The sequence below is a fragment of the Podarcis tiliguerta genome, assembly GCF_965153285.1.
Source record: "Podarcis tiliguerta genome assembly, chromosome: 2".
Classification (NCBI taxonomy): domain Eukaryota; kingdom Metazoa; phylum Chordata; class Lepidosauria; order Squamata; family Lacertidae; genus Podarcis; species Podarcis tiliguerta.
The window spans coordinates 2,747,481-2,769,037 of NC_139535.1; the positions used below are offsets into that span (position 1 = coordinate 2,747,481).

Here is a 21,557-nt window from a genome sequence, read left to right on the forward strand (position 1 = left end):
CCCAGCTCACAGAGGACCAACGCTAGCCGGTAGTAATGTAACAAAGTCTTTATTGAAGTATAGTTTCCATTTCCAAGCCTCAGCGCCCCAGCTCTACGTCTAGGGTCTAGACCGGCGAAGCTCCATCTGAATCCCCGCCCCCTGTACACCAGTTTAAGACTCTAATCTTACTCCACCTCTTCCTTCTCTCCTTTCTCCTCTGGGTCCTGCTACCCCCCGGGGTCTCCTCCTTCCTGGACTCTTCCGACGCAGACGTTGACCCCCCTGACTCCTCCCGCTCTCTTCGGCGGGCTTTAGGACTTGGCTCCCTACCCGGGCTGCCAACTGTGCCGCCCTCCTGTATATTTGAACTTGGCGCGCGCGCGCGTTTAACCTTCCTCTTGACCGTTTCCTCGCTCCCTGACGGAGGCGTGGTCAATCCTGCCTCATGTTCTCCCGCTGGTGGCGCGCCGCCTGATCCCGATGCCTGGAACTCCTCCCCCCTACTGCACTCTGGTGTGGACGCTGGTCCGGATTTCCAACTGCTGCTCTCTGAGTCTCCTATGGCCCCTTCTTCCTGAAGTGCCCCCCTGGGCACTCCCCTTGCCCTGACCATGGGAGCCCCCTTTTGTGAATCCTCCGATTCACTGGAAAGACTCAGAGACCTCGGACCGCTGTCATCGCTGACATTTCCTTCGGACTCCTCCCCCTCGCTCTCCATTTCCTCCCTATCCTGTGCCTCTGCTCCTGAACCCCTGACAATATCATTTCCCAGAAGATCTTAATCCTTGGGCACGTCCACCAAAGGTGGAAGAATGTACCTTCCGTCTCTTTACATTTCCAACACTTATTATCAGGCAGCTGATAGATTTTTGCCAGCTTGACTGGTGCTATGTACCACCTATAAATCATTTTCATTAAATTCTCCTTTAAGGCATTGCATGCCGTAAACTTCATACCTGTGGTCCATAACTGTTCCCAGTCAGCCATCATAATATTATGCCCAATATCTTGTGCCCATTTAATCATAGCAGATTTCACCGTTTCATCTTGAGTATTCCATTTCAGCAGCAAGTTATACATTCTTGACAAATTCTTAAGTTTGGGTTCTAACAATTCTGCTTCTAATTTTGATTTTTCCACCTGGAAGCCTATTTTTTTGTCCAAATTATATGCCTCCATTATTTGATAATAATGGAGCCAATCTCGAACTCTGTTTTTCAATTTTTCCAAACTGTGCAATTTTAGCCTGTCTCCCTCTTGCTCCCTCTTGAGTTTTTTCAATGCCTTCGCTTCCATTGGTGACAACCATCTTGGGGTTTTATTTTCTAACAAATCCTTGTATCTTATCCAAACATTAAACAATGCTTTTCTGATAATATGATTCTTAAAGGCTCTATGAACTTTAACCTTGTCATACCACAAATATGCATGCCAGCCAAATACATTGTTAAACCTTCCAGATCTAAAATATCAGTATTTTCAAGAAGCATCCATTCTTTCAGCCAGCAAAATGCAGCTGATTCATAATAGAGTTTAAGGTTTGGCAGGGCAAATCCACCCCTTTCTTTAGCATCTGTTAATATCTTAAATTTTATTCGAGGTTTCTTGCCCTGCCAGACAAATCTAGAGATATCTCTCTGCCACTTCTTGAAACAGTCCATTTTGTCCACGATTTGCAATGTTTGAAACGAAAACAACAACCTTGGCAATACATTCATCTTTATGACAGCAATTCGACCTAACAGTGATAGTTTCAGATTTGACCATATTTCTAAATCCTTTTTCACTTCAGACCAGCATTTTTCATAATTATCCTTAAATAAGTTCACATTTTTCACAGTCATATTAACCCCCAAATATTCCACTTTCTTAGCCAGTATTAATCCTGTCTCCTTCTGAAACTTTTCTCTCTCCATCGCAGTTAAGTTTTTCTCTAAAACCTTAGTTTTCATCTTATTTAACTTAAAGCCTGCTACCTGACCAAAATCTTGAATTAATTCCAATACTCTCTTAGTACTAGATTCTGGCTCCTGTAAGGTCAATACCAAGTCATCAGCAAATGCTTTCAATTTGTACTGTTTAGCTCCCACTTGAATACCTTTAACTGATTGGTCCCTTCTTATCATGTTTAACAGAACCTCCAGGACCGATATAAAAACCAATGGAGAGATTGGGCACCCTTGTCGTGTTCCTTTCTTGATCTTAAATTCTTCTGTCACCACATTATTCACAATTAGTTTAGCCTTCTGTTCTAAATAAATTGCACCTATACCGTTTCCAAAACCACCCACCCCCATCCCCTGTAAATTCTTTTTCATAAAACTCCAAGAAATGTTGTCAAAGGCTTTCTCCGCGTCCACAAATATCAAAACTGCTTTGGTGTTGATCTTCACTTGGAGTTTTTCAATAATATTAATTATATTCCTCGTATTATCAGACAAGTGTCTGCCCGGGAGAAAGCCCGCTTGATCTTTATGAATTACTTCTGCTAATACTTTTTTAAATCTTTTAGCCAATATAACTGCAAAAATTTTGTAATCCACATTAAGCAGTGATATGGGGCGGTAATTCTTAAGTTGCGTCTTTTCAGTCTCTGTTTTCAGTATAAGTGTAATATAGGCTTCTTTCCATGACTCAGGTGCCTTTCCCCCCTCCAATATTTCATCACAGACTTCCTTTAAAGGTTGTATTATCCATTCTTTCAAAGATCTGTAATATCTTGAAGTCAGTCCATCCGGTCCTGGAGATTTACCCAGTTGCATATTCTTAATGGCCCCTTCTATTTCCTGCACTGTAATTTTATGGTTCAACATTAGCCTATTTTCCTGAGAAATTTTTTGTAGTCCATTAATTTTCAAGAATCTGTCAATATCTATTTCTTTCTGCCTCTCCTGCGTATATAGTTGTTTAAAATACCTCTGGAAGCACTTTCTACTTTCTACTGGATTCTGTATATTCTTTCCTTCCACTTCCACGGTGTAATTGTATTAAGTTTTTGTCTTTTTTTCAATTGCCAGGCCAGAAATTTCCCACACTTATTTGCCAATTCAAATGTCTTTTGTCTCATCTGTCTAATCATCATCTGTCTAATCATCATTTTCATATATTGTACTTGATATAACTTTATTTCTTTCAGAATCTCTTGCGACTTTGGTTTCACCCTCAGTTTTTTCTCTGCTTCCTTTATTTTTTCCAGGATTTTGTCTTTTTTCTCATTTTGTGTTCTTTTCTTAATTGCATTCTGTTGTATCAAAAAAAACCTCTCATAACCACCTTGCTTGCATCCCAAATTACTCTTTTTTCCACTGTAGTATTCATATTTATCTCAAAATAGTCTCTCAGAGTTTTTTGGGCCTTCTTGGTCACTTCCTCATTCCTAAACAGGGTGTCATTCATCCTCCATCTAAAGGAACCAGTTGGCATCAATTTCATTTCCATCTTCACAGCATTATGGTCGGAGCAAGTTTTAGGGCTGATTTCTACTTTATTGGTCTTCGGGGTCAGTCCTCTAGTTACCCAGATTTGATCAATTCTTGTCCATGTCATCTTAGCCTCAGAAAAGAAAGTTCCCTCTCTTCCTAAAGGGTTCTTTGTTCTCCAAATGTCAACTAAATCCATATTTTCAGTCATGTCAAAAAAGGTTTTTGGTAGTCTGCCATCCTTGGTGACTACCTGTCTCTGTGCCTTGTCCATATTTGTAGACACTACTCCATTCATATCTCCCATCAAGATCATATTGTAATCCATATAGTCCATCAGGGTCTCATGTAACTTCTTAAAAAATTCCGATTTTCCTTCATTTGGTGCGTAAATGCCTACTATCAAAAATTTCTCTCCCTGTGATTGGATTTCAATTGCAACGATTCTTCCTTGTTCATCTTTAAACATAAAATTCGGTGATAAGCTCTCTCTTGCATATAGGACTACTCATCTTTTTTAAACTTTATCTGATGAAATAAATTCTTGGCCCAATCTTTTATTTATTAATATCTTGCTGTGCAACCTTGTCACATGTGTTTCTTGCAAACAAATCAAGTCCAATTGTTCTTTTTTAAGTAGGTGAAAGACCCTCTTCCTTTTTTCAGGGGAGTTAAAGCCATTAATGTTCCAGCTTAATATTTGCAATGCCATAATGTAGTTACTGTAGTTTTCCTCCAACTGCACCAAGTGCTTGCTCTTCTTCTGTCGGTGGTGTGTTCGTTAAGTCCAGTCCGAAGTTTAGTGTTGCTACGTCCAGAATTCCTCTTTTGGTGACTCTCTATCAAATGCTCTTTGATAGAAGTAGAAAGAGAGACAGAAGCTGAACAGCTGAGGGAGGAGTTGCCCATTGAACATATCAGAGCAAAGAAGTCGGGGGGGGGAGGAACTTCCCATTGGGACCTAAAATGCTATGGAAGTCAGAAGGAGGATATAGAGCAGCCAACTGCCCTCCTTGTGGAGAGCTGTGTATTTCTGCTTGCAACATGGTGCTGTAATAAAAAGACTATAAATAGATTAACTGCTTGTTAATTCTTATCTGTGATGTTGCCAAAGGGAGAGAACTCTCCACGCCTGACACAACATCACTCTTCCCCCTTCCCCTTCCCTTTACTTCTCATGAAAACTCAAGGGATTTGTCCAAAGTTCTACTTTGGGTCCACTAAAATGGACCCCATTTTTGAGAGGAACGTGAGGTGACATCCTGCTTCTGATTCAGTCAATGAATCAGTCAACCAAACAATAATGCTCTCCACCTGATCCAAGGCTTTTCCAGAGACCCTTCTGATTCAGCATTCATCCTGATTTACTTGATTATGTGGTGCTCTTTGATAATGATGATAATAATAATAAAAATAATCATAATAAATTTTATTTATACCCCGCCCTCCCCAGCCAAGGCCGGGCTCAAGGCAGCTAACAAGCAATAATAAAAACAAGTTGAATGAATACAACTTAAAACCAAGATTAAAATACAACGTTAAAATGTTAAAAGGGCAGCCTCATCATAGGAGGAGATGGGAAAATAAAGAAGGGGAGGGAATCAAAATGACTCCAAGCCAAAGGCCAGGCAGAACAACTCTGTCTTACGCACCCTGTGGAAAGAAATCAGACCCTGCAGGGCCCTGGTCTCACCAGGCCGGAGCCAGTGTTGAAAAAGCCCTGGCTCTGGTTGAGCCTAATCTAACTTCCTTAGGGCCCGGGACCTCTAGGGTGTTGCTATTTATGGACCTTAAGGTCCTCCGTGGGGCATACCAGGAGAGGCAGTCCCGTAGGTATGAGGGTCCTAGGCCGTGAAGGGCTATAAAGGTCAAAACCAGCACCTTAAATCTGACCCTGTACTCCACCGGGAGCCAGTGCAGCTGGAAAAGCACTGGGTGAATATGCTCCCATGGCAGAAACCCCGTGAGGAGCCTCACTGAAGCATTCTGCACCTACTGGAGTTTCTGGAACAGCTTCAAGGGCAGCCCTGAGTAGAGCGAATTACAATAGTCAAGCCTGGAGGTGGCCATTGCATGGATCACTGTGGCCAGGTCGGGGAGGGAAAGGTAAGGGACCAACTGCTTGATGCAGTGAAGGTGGGGAAATGTGTTGGGTTGAAATAAACAACAGACGAGTGACAAGTGTCATACGGGAGGCATCTCTCGAGCATGTCTGAGAGTCCCTTTTATTGAATATTACAGCATTGCCACCTATGTGCTTGTTGCTGATTGGTTAACACAAAGACAAAGCAAGGGTTGCATATAGGCTGCATATAGGCATTAATCATCAATAGGTTAAAGGTTGGGAAAGGAACACAGAGTTAGACAGGTATGAAAACCTCCTTGTTAAACTGTTACTATTGATTGATATTCCCATTCATAGATGTGGTCAACCATGCATTAAGAACAGGTAACCGAACATTCTAGGGTGGGTGAGCACGGAATGCTTCAGCTCAGCATGTGCAGAAGCAAAACTTCCCATCAAAAATGGAACATTTGTTGTGATTTGTGGGCAGGGAGATTATAAACAGTGAATATTCATTGGAATATCCACCCAGATTTGAATAAGAGGGGTTCACATGCCTTCCTCCTCATCATTGAATCATTCTACACTTTTCTGTACATTTTTGTGTAACATTCAAAATTGCAAACCATTTTTCAAAGGGGCCTTTCTTGCACTATAACTGCAGGAAAACCAAGTTCTGCCATGCGCTGGAATCCCTCCTTCAAAATACTGACTGTCTGGAGGCACACTCTGATTTCATAGGTTCCAGTTGCCCCCATATGCCAGGACCATGAACTTAGGTGCTTCTCAGTTGAAGGTGCAGCAGCAGCTGATGCTTAAGTCCTGACTGAAAATGAGTATGCTGCATTTGAGAATGTGATGACTGTGCAAAGTGGCTTTTAAAAATCCAAACCTACAAGGGGGTAAATAATGCAGCTGACTGTAAACACAGCTGAAACGCAATCTCATGAGATGTTCATGATGGTCAAAGTTGTGGTCACAGTTTCACTATGGTGTCAGTCCACTTTCAGTGAGGCTGATGGGCCTTTCCTCTCTCCTACAGGTCGCTAATGGAAGGTATTTGAGCATCTCAGCGTGGTCTCATTTTATTTTCTGTGCTGGAAACAGCTGAGAGTTTAGATACAGCAAGAATTAGAAATGTTGTTTTCATTCAATGTAGGGCACTTTTTCATTCCAGTGGCTATCATGGGAAATTCTGGAATGTCCTGTCCTTCCTGGCTGCCTCAGGTTAGAAATACTACCTCGGGTTAAGAACTTTGCTTCAGGGTGAGAACAGAAATCACGAGGCAGCAGCGGGAGGCCCCATTAACTAAAGTGGTGCTTCAGGTTAAGAACAGTTTCAGGTTAAGAATGGACCTCCAAAACGAATTAAGTTCTTAACCTAAGGTACCACTGAAAACTCAAGAATTACCAACAGTAAAAGAATGGCAGATGAAAATGATGGATTTTATGGAGCTAGCCGTCCGCAACCAGAAGGAGGAGGAACACCACGAAGAATGGAATAAATTTAATGATTATTTAGCTAAATTTGTTAAGCTAAAATAACAAATAGCGTCGAGATACTCAATGGGCTTAGGATTGTATTTATGTTAACTGATAAAATAATATGTTTAATACAAGAAGGAGAAGATTTAAATATGTTAATGTTTAATTTAAAGGGTATTAAAATTGGGATTTGGAAAACCGTTATAAGGATATGCAATGAAATTCAACTAAGGGGAAACGAGGCAGTCGTTTCACAAAGTAAATAACTGTTATTTTCAATACGGTTATGATTTATGTTTGTTATGTTTTGTTTGTTTTTTGTTTTTGTTTGTCATTAATATTGTAAAAACCAATAAAATTTTTGAAAGAAAGAAAAAAGTTTCAGGTTAAGAATAGACCTCCAGAACTAATTAAGTTCTTAACCTAAGGTACCTAAGGTACCACTGTATGAGTTCTTTGATGGCGGGTGAGACCTGACCTCTTTCTGAAGCTCTTCCCACATTCCAAGCACTGATAGGGTTTCTCCCCTGTATGAATTCTCTGATGGGAAGTGAGATTGGTGCTGTGATTGAAGCTCTTTCCACATTCAAAGCACTGATAGGGTTTCTCTCCAGTATGAACTCTTTGATGGGACGTGAGATGGGTGCTGTGACTGAAGCTCTTCCCACATTCCAAGCACTGATAGGGTTTCTCCCCTGTATGAATTCTTCGATGAGAAGTGAGATCCCCACTCTCACGAAACCTCTTCCCACATTCCAAGCACTGATAGGGTTTCTCTCCAGTATGAATTCTTTGATGAGAAGTGAGAATGTCCTTTCGACTGAAGCTCTTCCCACATTCCAAGCACTGATAGGGTTTCTCTTCTTTATGAATTCTTTGATGGGAAGCGAGACTGCTGGTGTGACTGAAACTCTTCCCACATTCCAAGCAGTGATAGGGTTTCTCCCCTGTATGAATTCTTCGATGGGAAGCAAGACTGCTCCTCTGACTGAAGCTCTTCCCACATTCCAAGCACTGATGGGGTTTCTCTCCAGTATGAATTCTTTGATGGGACGTGAGACTGTCCTTTCGACTGAAGCTCTTCCCACATTCCAAGCACTGATAGGGTTTCTCCCCTGTATGAATTCTTTGATGGTAAGTGAGTTGGGTGCTCCTACCGAAGCTCTTTCCACATTCAAAGCACTGATAGGGTTTCTCCCCTGTATGAATTCTTTGATGGGAAGTGAGACTGCTCCTCTGACTGAAGCTATTTCCACATTCCAAGCACTGATATGGTTTCTCCCTTGTATGAATTCTTTGATGGGAAGTGAGACTGTCCTTTCGACTGAAGCTCTTCCCACATTCCAAGCACTGATAGGGTTTCTCTTCTTTCTGAATTATTTGATGGGAAGTGAGACTGTCCTTTCGACTGAAGCTCTTCTCACATTCCAAGCACTGATAGGGTTTCTCTTCTTTATGAATTCTTTGATGGGAAGTGAGAGTGCTCCTCTGACTGAAGCTCTTTCCACATTCCAAACACTGATAGGGTTTCTCCCCAGTATGAATTCTTCGATGGGAAGCAAGACTGTGGCTGTGACTGAAGCTCTTTCCACATTCCAAACACTGATAGGGTTTCTCTCCAGTATGAATTCTTTGATGGGACATGAGATTGTCCTTCCGAGTGAAGCTCTTCCAACATTCTGAGCACTGATAGCCTTTCTTCCCGCTTTGAGTTCTTTGATGGGAACGGGAACTCTGACTGGAGCTCTCTCCATACTCCCAATTTTGATATGGCTTCTCCACTGTGTGCATTTTGTCATGGTCTCCCCCATTCTTCATTTCCAATTCATCACCACCTACAACAAAGACAGAAACTAATTAGATCCTCAGGAAGAAATGGAGCCCCCAATTATTTAACAATGCTAATGAACATTTGTGAAAGAGGAAGAACAGAAGATGTGAGGTCTTTCTACAGAGGTCAGAAACCCAAACCTGACAGACATTACCTCAACTTCACAAACAACTCGGTGTGTGAATGCTGCCTCCAAGTTGCTATGGAAAGGGTGACTGTCACTCCAGAAGGCCGTTTTTTCAGTTAGGTCTGTTCTCAACTGTCGAGTGAGAGAGAGGTTTTCTGTGAGAGTACCTGCTGCCTGTTTTATGCTGCTATGTGCCTCAGAAAAAGTCTGTAAAGTCTCATACAGATAGAAGCACTTGTAATTCCCTCTTCATACCTAATGTAGCAGTATTATTTGATGTTGAATTATTTTGGTTTTTTGAGTGTAGCTTATTGTCTTGACTAACGAGTGGGATAAATGTAGAAATAGTCTAAATCAATAAAGAATATATATATAGATATATTAGATATAAGCACATGTAAACGTGTTTTAGTATATCAAGTAATGTTATGTGTTCTGTTTAAACTCTAAACAGAGAATCTTGTGGAGTCTTTTCTAGGAGAAAAAAAAAGCTATGTTTTTCAAGGGTCAAACAACCCAGGGCAACCTCCACACATATAAATACCACAGAAAATGGGTTTGGGTCCCACAAAATCCAGAAAACCACGAGTAATCCAGAAAACAGGTGGAGAGTGTTGGAAAACTAGCCCCCTCCGGAGAGGCTGGCCCCGCTCCCAGGCTCCCGGGGCTTGTTTGCCGGTGATCTACTCTGGCTGGCATCCTCGCAGTCCAGGAAGATCTTGATAGGCGACACCTCCCTGTGTGGAAGATGCACACCCCCTTTCCCCCTTTGCATACCAGCAGGAGAAAGAAGAAAGTCAGAAAGTCTACAGCTCTAGTTTATTTCTTACTGCACAACTGTACAAAAACATGTCTGTTCAGTTCAGTCTCCTCAAAGCAACTGACTTAGACTTCCTTCACATAGGCAACAGGAAGGTCTCAAATTACACAAAGAACAAATCCCTGTGAATCGCCCTGTGAACTTCCTGGAATATCCATTCCCACGGTCAGGGGCATCATGTGATGTAAACACCGAGCTGCCAGTTTGCAGCTGCGTAGTACTCATATCCCAACAGAGAGTTGTAAAGTGACGTGTTTTACCTCGGAAATTGACATTAACATTTTGACCACTTTGCCAGTGTACTCTTAATTATTCTCTCAGAAACAATTTTTAAAGGCAGATTGAAAAGTAGAAAGAAATGTTTAGGATGCATAGAGGAAATTCTACACAGTGGAATAGAGAATGAGAATAGTGTTATACAGATTTGAAGTGAAACATGAAGAAAAGAAAGATTGCCAGAGTCATGTGACAGAATTTTAACCATCATTGAAAAGCTAAAGGTGGCAGAATATTCTATGTCTGAAGAACAGAAAGGGAGCTATATTCTAGGATCGCTGGGGGGGGGGGGAATTTGACGTTTTCATATCCAGATTTAACACTCTGAATTAGCAGAGGAACACATTGAAGTTACTGGGCAGTTGAGACAAACCTGGTCATTGTTTAAAAAGGCATGACTAGACAAAGAACATTCACAGTTGATCTCCTTCTATTCAGGGTTCATGGTGGGGATGTTAGAATCCCAGGTGCTGTTGGTCTCCATCCAAATAGTGGAGGTTCCTCACATAGAGGTATGTATGGAATTTCAAAACTGATCTTATGATCCAACGGGGAGCTTTACCAAGAGAGTCCATGATCCCACGATTCTCCTCCGTGACTTCCTTATGCAGAGTTCGTTGCTTCTACTGCTGTGTGATGGAGCAGTAAGTTTTTTGACACTGGTAGGGCATTCAGGTCACGGCACTGGTATTAGACATTTTGAGCTGCCAATACATTATGGTGGCCAGGGAGCTGTGATGTATTCCTAGCTCAAATTGCCTGCAGATAACAAAGGCGCAGGTAGGCAGGCAGGCAGGTGGTGGAGCCTACAAAGGTGCTCACCTTCTCAATCTCCACCCGCCTGCCTGCCTCCCCCCACCCCCAGGCTGAGCAAGCCCCAATACCTCTCTGGCTCCATCCCTCCATGTCCCCATCTCCCCTCCCCTGGAACTCACCAGATCTCTCTGAGAGCCCTAGAGAGGAACGCTCAGAGGTTGTGAGGAGGGATGCAGGAGACAACCTGAACAGGTCAACCGTCCATCTTCCCCCTTCCATCCTCACTAGCTTTGCAGGATCCATCTCTTTCATCCTTAGTGAGGAGTCAAGGAGCCAAAACAAGCTGCAGGGTCCTGGGAGAGAGGAAGAAGCAATTGGAGCCTCAGAGGCCCTGCAGGGAAGAAGAGAAGAAGAAGAGTTTCGATTTGATATCCCTAAGGAGTCTCAAAGTGGCTAACATTCTCCTTGCCTTCCTCCCCCACAACAAACACTCTGTGAGGTGAGTGGGGCTGAGATACTTCAGAGAAGTGTGACTAGCCCAAGGTCGCCCAGCAGCTGCATGTGGAGGAGCGGAGATGCGAACCCGGTTCACCAGATTAAGAGTCTACCGCTCTTAACCACTACACCACACTGGCTCTCACTGGATTCTCTTGCCCCTGGAAAAGCACAAATGGGGCAGCCCCTTCCCAACAGAAACCCCATTTATAAACCTTTCCAGTGGTTCCAATTTCCTCTGTTTACTCCTCTCCTCACTTCATAAGACCGGCATGGTCTGCACAATAGAGACCTGAGAATAGACCCCATTGAACTCAGTGGGGCTTATGGATAGAACCAGTCACCATCTTGTCCCCAAGCCTGAAGACTGCAACGCCAGGCATGCTTATCTATGGTATCATAAAGCAAAAGTTCATAAAAGTTTTCATAGTCATAATAAGAAACTCGATTCTTAAAGTTTGGGGGGAAATATAAAGATTTATTTTAACAGAAAACAGCATGGTGACTTTCCCCATTAGAAGCAATATCTCTGAAAAAAGTAAATATGAGGTTAAATTGGCCGACATATAAAGAGCTGTTAACAGAAATTGACAACCAGTTAAAATTAAAGGACTTTGAAGAAGTAAGAGAAAATGTAATAGACTGGTTACAATATTTACAACTAAATGAAACTTTAAAAAATCCTAAAAAGAAACGATTTAGTTATCAAGTGTCAAGATTTCAAAGAGAAATAGTAGAAGGTAGTACAAAACTGCTGTCAAAAATGAACAATCTGCTTTTGGAATGGGACACTAAAGAGGACCAGGTTAAATGCGTTATGATAAAACTGGCGAAGGATGTGGGACATAATAAATTAATGACGGACAGGGAAAGGCTTTGGAAGTTAGATTTGGAAGTTAGGCCGCCGAGACCACATAACACCGGTTTTGAAAGACCTACAGTGGCTCCCAGCATTTTTCCAAGCACAATTCAAAGTGTTGGTGCTGACCTTTAAAGCCCTAAACGGCCTCGGCCCAGTACACCTGAAGGAGAGTCTCCACCCCCATCGTTCAGCCCAGACACTGAGATCCAGTGTCGAAGGCCTTCTGGCGGTTCCCTCCCTGCGAGAAGCCAAGTTACAGGGAACCAGGCAGAGGGCCTTCTTGGTAGTGGCACCTGCCCTGTGGAACGCCCTCCCACCAGATGTCAAAGAGAAAAACTACTACCAGACTTTGAGAAGACATCTGAAGGCAGCCCTGCTTAGCGAAGCTTTTAATGTTTAATAGATTATTGTATTTTAATATTCTGTTGGAAGCCGCCCAGAGTGGATGGGGAAACCCAGCCAGATGGGCGGGGTATAAATAATAAATTATTATTATTATCATAGATTTGAAATTTTCTCCATGTACTTTACTGAAGGAGAACTACATGAAAATGATGTACAGGTGGTATTTGACCCTGGTTAAATTTGCAAAAATGTACTTCTCACTCGCTGGATCAACACCTTGTTGTGGTGAGTGGGCTTGCACGTTCCTATGACCCTTGTGAGCGAAGCCATTGGTAATCTTGTAATCCCAACAGGATCGCCCTAGTACTTTACTAATAATAGTGGAAGTGATGCAGAGTGACTCTTCTGAATATTTATACCACTGACCTTATTTTGCTTAACCCAACGGCATCTGTAGTTTTGGAAGGGGATCTCAATGCCAGATTGGGCCCTAATCATCATGCCCTTTATGCACAGCACAAATGGTCTCCTCCCAACCGTGAAGCCAGTAGATTCCTCCTCACCCGTTGTGCAAAAGATCAGAAATCAAACTTTGCAGGCATCTGCTTGGCTGAAACAGCATTCAGGCTAAACCTCTAGAGCTCCTGAATAGAAAACCAGCTATGTGGTGTTGAATGCTCTCTGTTCCCTCCTGTTTCCCGTTTTTGTGTTCCAGTTTAAACCAATTCATGAACCCAGAACTCATACACTGACCATCAATGATGAACCACATGTTATAGACATTCCTGCAAATTTATTCTGCTAGTTCTGAGATATACAAATGGCATGAGAAGACCCGGTCTACATATTTGTATCATTTATAATTCATATGTTCCTTTTTTTTAAAAGCAAATGAAAGGTTTTTCCAAAAAGAAAAGGAAAAAGGCGACACACAGCATAGGCCCCATCTGCATTCAAACTGCAAAGCAGCATCATGTTACTTTAAAGAGTCGTGGCTTCTACTGCTGTGTGATGGAGCAATACGTTTTTTGACACTGGTAGGGCATTCAGGTCACGGCACCGGTATTAGACATTTTGAAATGCCTACACATCATGGTGGTTGGGGAGCTGTGATGTATTCCTAGCTCAAATTGCCTGCAGATAACAAAGGCGCAGGAAGGCAGGCAGGTAGGTGGAGGAGACCGAAAAGGTGCCCACCTTCTCAATCTCCACCCGCCTGCCTGCCTCCCCCCACCCCCAGGCTGAGCAAGCCCCAATACCTCTCTGGCTCCATCCCTCCATATCCCCATCACCCCTCCCCTGGGACTCACCATATCTCTCAGAGGTCCCTGGGAGGGAACGCTCAGAGATTTCAGAGAGAAATAGTAGAAGGTAGTACAAAACTGCTGTCAAAAATGAACGATCTGCTTTTGGAATGGGACACTAAAGAGGACAAGGTCAAATGCGTTATGATAAAACTGGCGAAGGATGTGGGACATAATAAATTAATGACGGACTGGGAAAGACTTTGGAAGTTAGATTTGGAAGTTAGGCCGCCGAGACTACATAACGCCGGTCTTGAAAGACCTACGCTGGTTCTCAGTACGTTTCCGAGCACAATTCAAAGTGTTCGTGCTGACTTTTAAAGCCCCAAACGGCCTCGGCCCAGTATACCTGAAGGAGCGTCTCCACCCCCATCGTTCTGCCCAGACACTGAGGTCCAGTGTCGAGGGCCTTCTGGCGGTTCCCTCCCTGCGAGAAGCCAAGTTACAGGGAACCAGGCAGAGGGCCTTCTCGATAGTGGCACCCGCCCAGATGTCAAAGAGAAAAACAACTACCAGACTTTTAGAAGACATTTGAAGGCAACCCTGTTTAGGGACGCTTTTAATGTTTAATAGATTATTGTATATTAATATTCTGTTGGAAGCCGCCCAGAGTGGATGGGGAAACCCAGCCAGATGGGCGGGGTATAAATAGTAAATTATTATTATTATCATATATTTGAAATTTTCTGCATGTACTTTACTGAAGGAGAACTACATGAAAACGATGAATAGGTGGTATTTGTCCCCGGTTAAATTAGCAAAAACGTACTTCTCACTTGCTGGATCAACACCTTGTTGTGGTGAGTGGGCTTGCACGTTCCTATGACCCTTGTGAGCGAAGCCATCGGGAATCTTGTAATCCCAACAGGCTCGCCCTAGTACTTTACTAATAATAGTGGAAGCGATGCAGAGAGTGACTCTTCTGAATATTCCGTGTATACCAGTAGTATACAAGGAATCTTTACAACCCCAAGTAGCTGATTCCCCAAAGAATCTGCCCTGCAAGCAAAAGAAACCTCTGACAAGCACTTGAAGAACCCCAACCTGGAAACAGAGCCCCATGTGCTTCCCCATCTCAGAAGTCCCACCTGGCCCTGAGGGAAGCGGATTCGCAGGAGAAACACTTCCCCTCTCCTCTCCTCGGACAAGTGAAAGGAAGTCTCCCCTGCTGAAGAGATGGCAGCCCTGCTTGCCTGGAATTCACATTTTGCTGACCACGCTGCCCTGATTCTCCCAGTCTCCTCGCTAGAACAGAGGAGCAGGAACATGATGGTACAGCACCTTCTCCCTCGTCACAGAAGGAGACGCAGTTACAACCATCTGAAACCAATGCGAAGCTCTTGCTCCTGCAAAAATTACCCACAATCATAGAATCATAGAGCTGGAAGAGATCACAAGGGCCATCGAGTCCAACCCCCTGCCAAGCAGGAAACACCATCAGACATATGACATATGGTTGTCAAGCCTCTGCTTAAAGACCTCCAAGAAGGAGACTCCACCACACTCCTTGGCAGCAAATTCCACTGTCGAACAGCTCTTACTGTCAGGAAGTTCTTCCTAATGTCTAGGTGGAATCTTCTTTCTTGTAGTTTGGATCCATTGCTCCGTGTCCGCTTCTCTGGAGCAGCAGAAAACAACCTTTCTCCCTCCTCTATGTGACATCCTTTTATATATTTGAACATGGCTATCATATCCCCCCTTAACCTCCTCTTCTCCAGGCTAAACATGCCCAGCTCCCTTAGCCGTTCCTCATAAGGCATCGTTTCCAGGCCTTTGACCATTTTGGTTGCCCTCCTCTGGACACGTTCCAGTTTGTCAGTGTCCTTCTTGAACTGTGGTGCCCAGAACTGGACACATTACTCCAGGTGGGGTCTGACCAGAGCAGAGTACAATGGCACTATTACTTCCCTTGATCTAGATGCTATACTCCTATTGATGCAGCCCAGAATTGCATTGGCTTTTTTAGCTGCCGCGTCACACGACACAATGCCACGTCACACACACAATGCAACTGCGTGACCTAGCTTTTCTCCTGGAATGTGGCCGGGTGGTCTGCATCCAGCAGAGATCCTTGTTTTAAAGCTTTCTCTCCCACCATTGCGTCATAATGATCCTGGAAACATGGACAGCGGATGAGCAGTTACTCAACGGATTTCATTCATTCTCAACTGGGGCAGATCTAGGGGTAAAGCGTGGAAGAGCGAAAGGGGGCCTGGGGGTCTTAGTCTCCACTACCCTACGTGCCATTTCAAGTGTTAATCCAATTCAGCCACCAGGCCCTGTTGGTAATTAACGCTGATGTGACCCAGATGAGGCAAAAATCTGAGATCAGAGGCTTGTGGGTTGAAAAGGGAAATTTATACCACAGACCTTATTTTGCTGAACCCAAAGGCATCTGTAGTTTTAGGAGGGGATGTCAATGCCAGATTGGGCCCTAATCATCATGCCCTTTATGCACAGCAGAAATGGTCTCCTCCCAACCGGGAAGCCAGTGGATTCAGCCTCACCCGTTCTTCAAAGGATCAGAAATCAAACTTTGCAGGCATCTGCTTGGCTGAAACAGCATTCAGGCTAAACCTCTACATCTTAAATGGTGCCCTTGAAAGTGACTATCCCGACCTCTCTGGCTCCAGAAGGAGAGCTAAAGACCAGGGGTCAGCAACCTTTTTCAGCCGTGTGTCGTCCACCATCCCTCAGAACATGTGGTGGGCTATGCTACATTTTGAAGAAAGAAAAAAATGAACGAATTCCTATGCCCCACAAATAACCCAGAGATGCATTTTAAATAAAATACCTCGGGTTACATACGCTTCAGGTTACAGACTCCGCTAACCCAGAAATAGTACCTCAGGTTAAGAACTTTGCTTCAGGGTGAGAACAGGGCCGGATTTAGAAGGCGATTGGGCCGCATCCAGCCCCCGGGCCTCAGTTTGCCTAGCCCTGCTCCTGACTCCAAACCTGCCTGGTGTTTTTACATGAGCAGAATGTGTGCTTTTATTGAAAATGCATCTCTGGGTTATTTGTGGGGCATAGTTCCCTAGACCAGATATAGTTTGCTATATAGTTTGGTATGCAAAGTGCGTCCTGGAGGCTGACATCAGTATAAATGACCAAACTGATTAAAGAACGAAAAAAGCTGAGCTACGTTAGAAAAGCGATCCAATCATAAGAGATCTCGCTCTAATCGCCCAGCTAAAAATGTAGCAGTTTCTGCTGTCTCCTCGATCTGTCAGGAGAAAAGACACAGTAGCGATGCTGGCCAAGAGGAAGAACACCCTTCCTCCTCCTCCTCCTCCTCCTCCTCCTGCACTCTTGATCGAGACTCCAGGGCTCTCTCTGCAGGCTCCCCCCTCCAAGACCCCCTCCCCCCCCACGGGGCCAAGCAAGAAGAGCGGGGCAGAGCCCTGGCCCCCCGCCCCCTCCCTGGCTTGGCTTTGGGGAAGGTCTGCCCCCCCCCGATCTGGCCAGCCCCCCAGGCATCCTCCCCCGCAGCCCCTTCTCCCCATTGCACCCGGAGGGAGAGGGAGGCGAGACTCACCCCCAGGCAGCTCTTGCAAGAGAGAGAGGGAGGCGGAAGCAGCCCCTCCGCTTGCAGGCGGGAATGGCGAGGGAGGGGCTTCTGCTCGGGAGGACCTTGCCCCCCCCACGCCTCCACTTCCTGTCCTCTCTAGAAACCCAGCTCTGTGCCTTTTAACCCTTGGCAAGCCGAGCACAAGCGGAGCACCGCTCGCTCCTTCTCCATGTCAGGAGCCCCCCCCCCCATGCCTCATTTGGGAGACCCCCTTGAGCTGCGACCCCCCCCACCCCCCCCATGCCAGAAGCAGGAGGAGCAGCTGGCAGGGGCGAAGAAGACCCCAAGGAGCAGGAGACTCCTCACTAGAAGCATGGGATCGTCTGGAAGGGATCCCGGGGGTCATCTAGTCCACCCCCTTGCCAGGCTGGAATCTCAGCTCAGGCCATTATTGGCACAAAAATGGAAGCAAGAAGAACTACCAACGAAAGAAGAATGGCGGGTTGAAATTGATGGACTATGCAGAATTGGATAAATTAACTGGAAGGATTCGAAACCTGCGGGAAACAGAGATTCTTAGAAGACCGGAGCAAATTATATGAACTATTTGAAAAAGGAATAGTAATGAACAGAGTACACTAGTAGGACTGCAAGAAGTTTTGTAAGGAGAACTATATGAACTATTTCTTCGTTAACAAACGGGACACTGTACCTTAAACCGTACCTCAACGTTGCCCCATTGACACCCCTTTTACTATACTGTCCCTTTTCGTCTCCTTATCCGAAGCGCATCCGTAGATAAGGGTAGACCACTTCCACCGACCTTTCCATTCATAAAACACCTGGCCAGTCATCAGGCACCATTCAAATCACTGTCAAACTAGCAGCCTATTTATTTATTTATTTTAATCAAATAAAAAATAAAATAAAAACAACATCAAACTGCTAGGTTGGCAGGAGCTGGGACAGAGCAATGTCAAACCGCCAACCTTCCAACCAGCAAGCCCAAGAAGCTCAATATGTTTCATCCTCCCTTATCTTTAGCCACTGTCCTTCCACCAGCTTTTATTGGTAAGACCTTTTGTGGGGATGGAGTTCCTGGTGTTCCACTTGCTACCATTTCCATGTAACTCAGTAACTCATCTCCAGTTACTTTCTGGGGCCTTTCCCATTATCTGGTACCTGCCTTTAAGAACATAAGAAGATACCAATGGCAGATAAATTGGGGGATGATGAGGCTCTCAGCGGCTACCAGTCATAATGGCTATGTTCTCTATTGACTGTCACAGGCACTCTGCCTCTGGGTACCAGCAACTGAGAATCTCAAGTAGGGGAAGAGTTCTTGTGCTTCTCAGTTTTGCATGTGCATCTGGTTGGCCGCCTTGAGAATGCTGGAACAGATGAGCCTTGGGGCTGATTCTGCAGGATTTTCCTGGAAAATGATGGTAGGAGAAGGGTGTCTTTTTGGCTTAGGTTTAGTATACAAGGGGGAAATATCTACGTTCTCAAAGCGGAATTCTGGTAGTGCTTTCTGGATCTTTTAATCACTGTCTTAGATCCCTAATAATAATAATTTTATACGCCACCCATCTGGCTGGGTTTCTCCAGCCACTCTGGGCAGCTTCCAACAAAATATAAAAATACAGTGGTCTGTTAAACATCAAAAGCTCAGTAGATCACAGTGCCACCCATGTCCCTAGAGCTGTGTGTTATCGGCATACTGGTGGCCCCTTGCTCCCAAACTCCTCAGGACCGCACCCCATGACTTCATATAGATTTTAAATAGCGTATAGATCTTAAATAGCGCTGGGGAGAGAATAGTACCTTGCAGCACCCCATAGCACAAATGCTGGGGTGGGGGTGAGGAGCAGTCACTTTCTGGACATGACATTGAAGATATGAACACAACCACTGTAATATGGTGCCTCTGACAGCCATCTCAGAGCCACCCAGAGTGGCTGGGGAAGCCCAGTCAGATAGGCGGGGTATAAATAATAAATTATTATTATTATTATTATTATTATTATTATCTCACTAAGTCAGTTCAGGAGGATACCATGATTGACGGCATCAAAATTAAAAAAAGGGCAACCCAAATGATCACAACATGTCAGGGAATAGTCTGTGTATTTCTGCTTGCAACATGGTGCTGTAATAAAAGAACTATAAATAGATCAACTGCTTGTTAATTCTTATCTGTGATGTTATCAAACGAAGAGGAGAACTCTCCACGCCTGACACAACATCACTCTTCCCCCTTCCCCTTTCCTTTACTTCACATGAAAACTCAAGGGATTTGTCCAAAGTTCTCCTTTGAGTCCACTAAAATGGACCCCATTTTTGAGAGGAATGTGAGGTGACATCCTGCTTCTGATTCAGTCAATGAATCAGTCAACCAAACAATAATGCTCTCCACCTGATTCCAGGCTTCTCCAGAGACCCTGCTGATTCAGCATTCATCCTGATTTACTTGATTATGTGGTGCTCTTTAATAATAATAATAATAATAAATTTTACTTATACCCCGCCCTCCCCAGCCAAGGCCGGGCTCAGGGCAGCTAACAAGCAATAATAAAAACAAGTTGAATGAATACAACTTAAAAGCAAGATTAAAATACAACCTTAAAACCTTAAAATGCAGCCTCATCACAGGAGGAGAAAGGAAAAAGAAAGAGGGGGAAGGAATCAAATTGACTCCAAGCCAAAGGCCAGGCAGAACAACTCTGTCTTACATGCCCTGTGGAAAGAAATCAGATCCTGCAGTGCCCTGGTCTCATGAGACAGTGTTCCACCAGGCCAGAGCCAGTGTTGAAAAAGCCCTGGCTCTTTTTGAGCCTAATCTAACTTCCTTAGGGCTTGGGACCTCTAGGGTGTTGCTATTTATGGACCTTAAGGTCCTCCGTGGGGCATACCAGGAGAGGCGGTCCCATAGGTACGAGGGTCCTAGGCCGTGAAGGGCTTTAAAGATAAAAACCAGCACCTCAAATCTGATCCTGTACTCCACTGGGAGCCAGTGCAGCTGGAAAAGAACTGGGTGAATATGCTCCCATGGCAGAGACCCCGTGAGGAGCCTTACTGCAGCATTCTGCACCCGCTGGAGTTGTTATTTGTGGGCTGGGAGATTATACAACAGTGAATATTCCTTGGAATATCCACCCAGATTTGCATAAGAGGGGTTCACATGCCTTCCTCCTAATCATTTAATCATTCTGCACTTCTCTGTGCATTTTTGTGTAGCTTTCAAAATTGCAAACCATTTTTAAAAGGGGCCTTTCTTGCACTATGGCAGAAATCTTTAACTGCAGGAAAACAAATTTCTGCCATGCGCTGGAATCCCTCCTGCAAAATATTGACTGTCTGGGGGCGCACTCTGATTTCATAGGTTCCAGTTGCCCCCATATGCCAGGACCATGAACTTAGGTGCTTCTCAGTTGAGGTGCAGCAGCAGCTGATGCTTAAGTCCTGACTGAAAATGAGTACGCTGCATTTCAGAATGTTATGATTGTGGAAAATAGCATTTAAAAACCCAAACCTAAAATGGGGTAAATATTGCAGCTGACCGTAAACACAGCTGAAACGCAATCTCATGAAATGTTCATGATGGTCAAAGTTGTGGTCACAGTTTCACTATGGTGTCAGTCCACTTTCAGTGAGGCTGATGGGCCTTTCCTCTCTCCTACAGGCCGCTAATGGAAGTAGTTAAGCATCTCAGGGTGGACTCATTTTATTTTCTCTGCTGCAAACAGCTGAGAATTTAGATACAGCAAGAATTAGAAACGTTTTCATTCAATGTAGGGCACTTTTTCATTCCAGTGGCTATCGTGGGAAATTCTGGAATGTCCTGTCCTTCCTGGCTGCCATTCGTGAAATCAATCAGGACCCCAGGCTCTTACCCAACGTCACCCTCAGCTATGTCATCTATGACCATTATTCTAATGCAAGGATGACTTCTGATGCCCTGCTAGACCTGCTCTCTACTGGGCACACAGGCATTCCAAACTATGACTGTGGGAAGAGGAATAACCTGTTGGCTGTTCTTGAAGATGCTGAAGCTGATCTTTCTAGATATGTGTCACCTGTGTCAAGCATCTACAAAATCCCACAGGTATGGCTGGTTCGGTGTTAAGACAGAATTGTGCCTCTGCCATGGGCTTTTCATTCTTTCCTTTTTGGACTCTCCCAAAGGTGAGGGTGGGATGGAACCTGGAAGAAGAAGCACTCAACACCAGTGTCAAATGCCCTATGCCACCCTGCCACTGCTTTTAAAAACCATGTTGCT

At 44.3% G+C, this 21,557-nt stretch overlaps 3 protein-coding genes across 4 annotated transcripts in view; 1 reads left to right on the top strand and 2 right to left on the bottom strand.

The window, feature by feature from the left end:
• Positions 1-10,905, bottom strand: part of LOC310670577 (uncharacterized protein) — a 100,588-nt gene extending 89,683 nt beyond the window's left edge. The window contains exon 1 of the mRNA XM_083426137.1: positions 10,828-10,905. The gene's annotated coding sequence lies outside the window, so the exon portion shown is untranslated. The remainder of the gene's footprint in view (positions 1-10,827) is intronic.
• Positions 1-21,557, top strand: part of LOC310670646 (uncharacterized protein) — a 306,280-nt gene that overhangs the window by 202,489 nt on the left and 82,234 nt on the right. The window lies entirely within an intron of this gene.
• LOC310670516 (uncharacterized protein) lies at positions 6,708-17,353 on the bottom strand. The gene is made up of 4 exons (XM_083425984.1): positions 17,306-17,353; positions 10,941-11,152; positions 7,384-8,786; positions 6,708-6,847 (listed from the first exon to the last, which is right to left on the bottom strand). Exons 2-3 carry the CDS (start codon positions 11,071-11,073, stop codon positions 7,384-7,386), a joined length of 1,536 nt encoding a protein of 511 aa, XP_083282110.1. The 5' UTR covers positions 11,074-11,152; positions 17,306-17,353; the 3' UTR covers positions 6,708-6,847.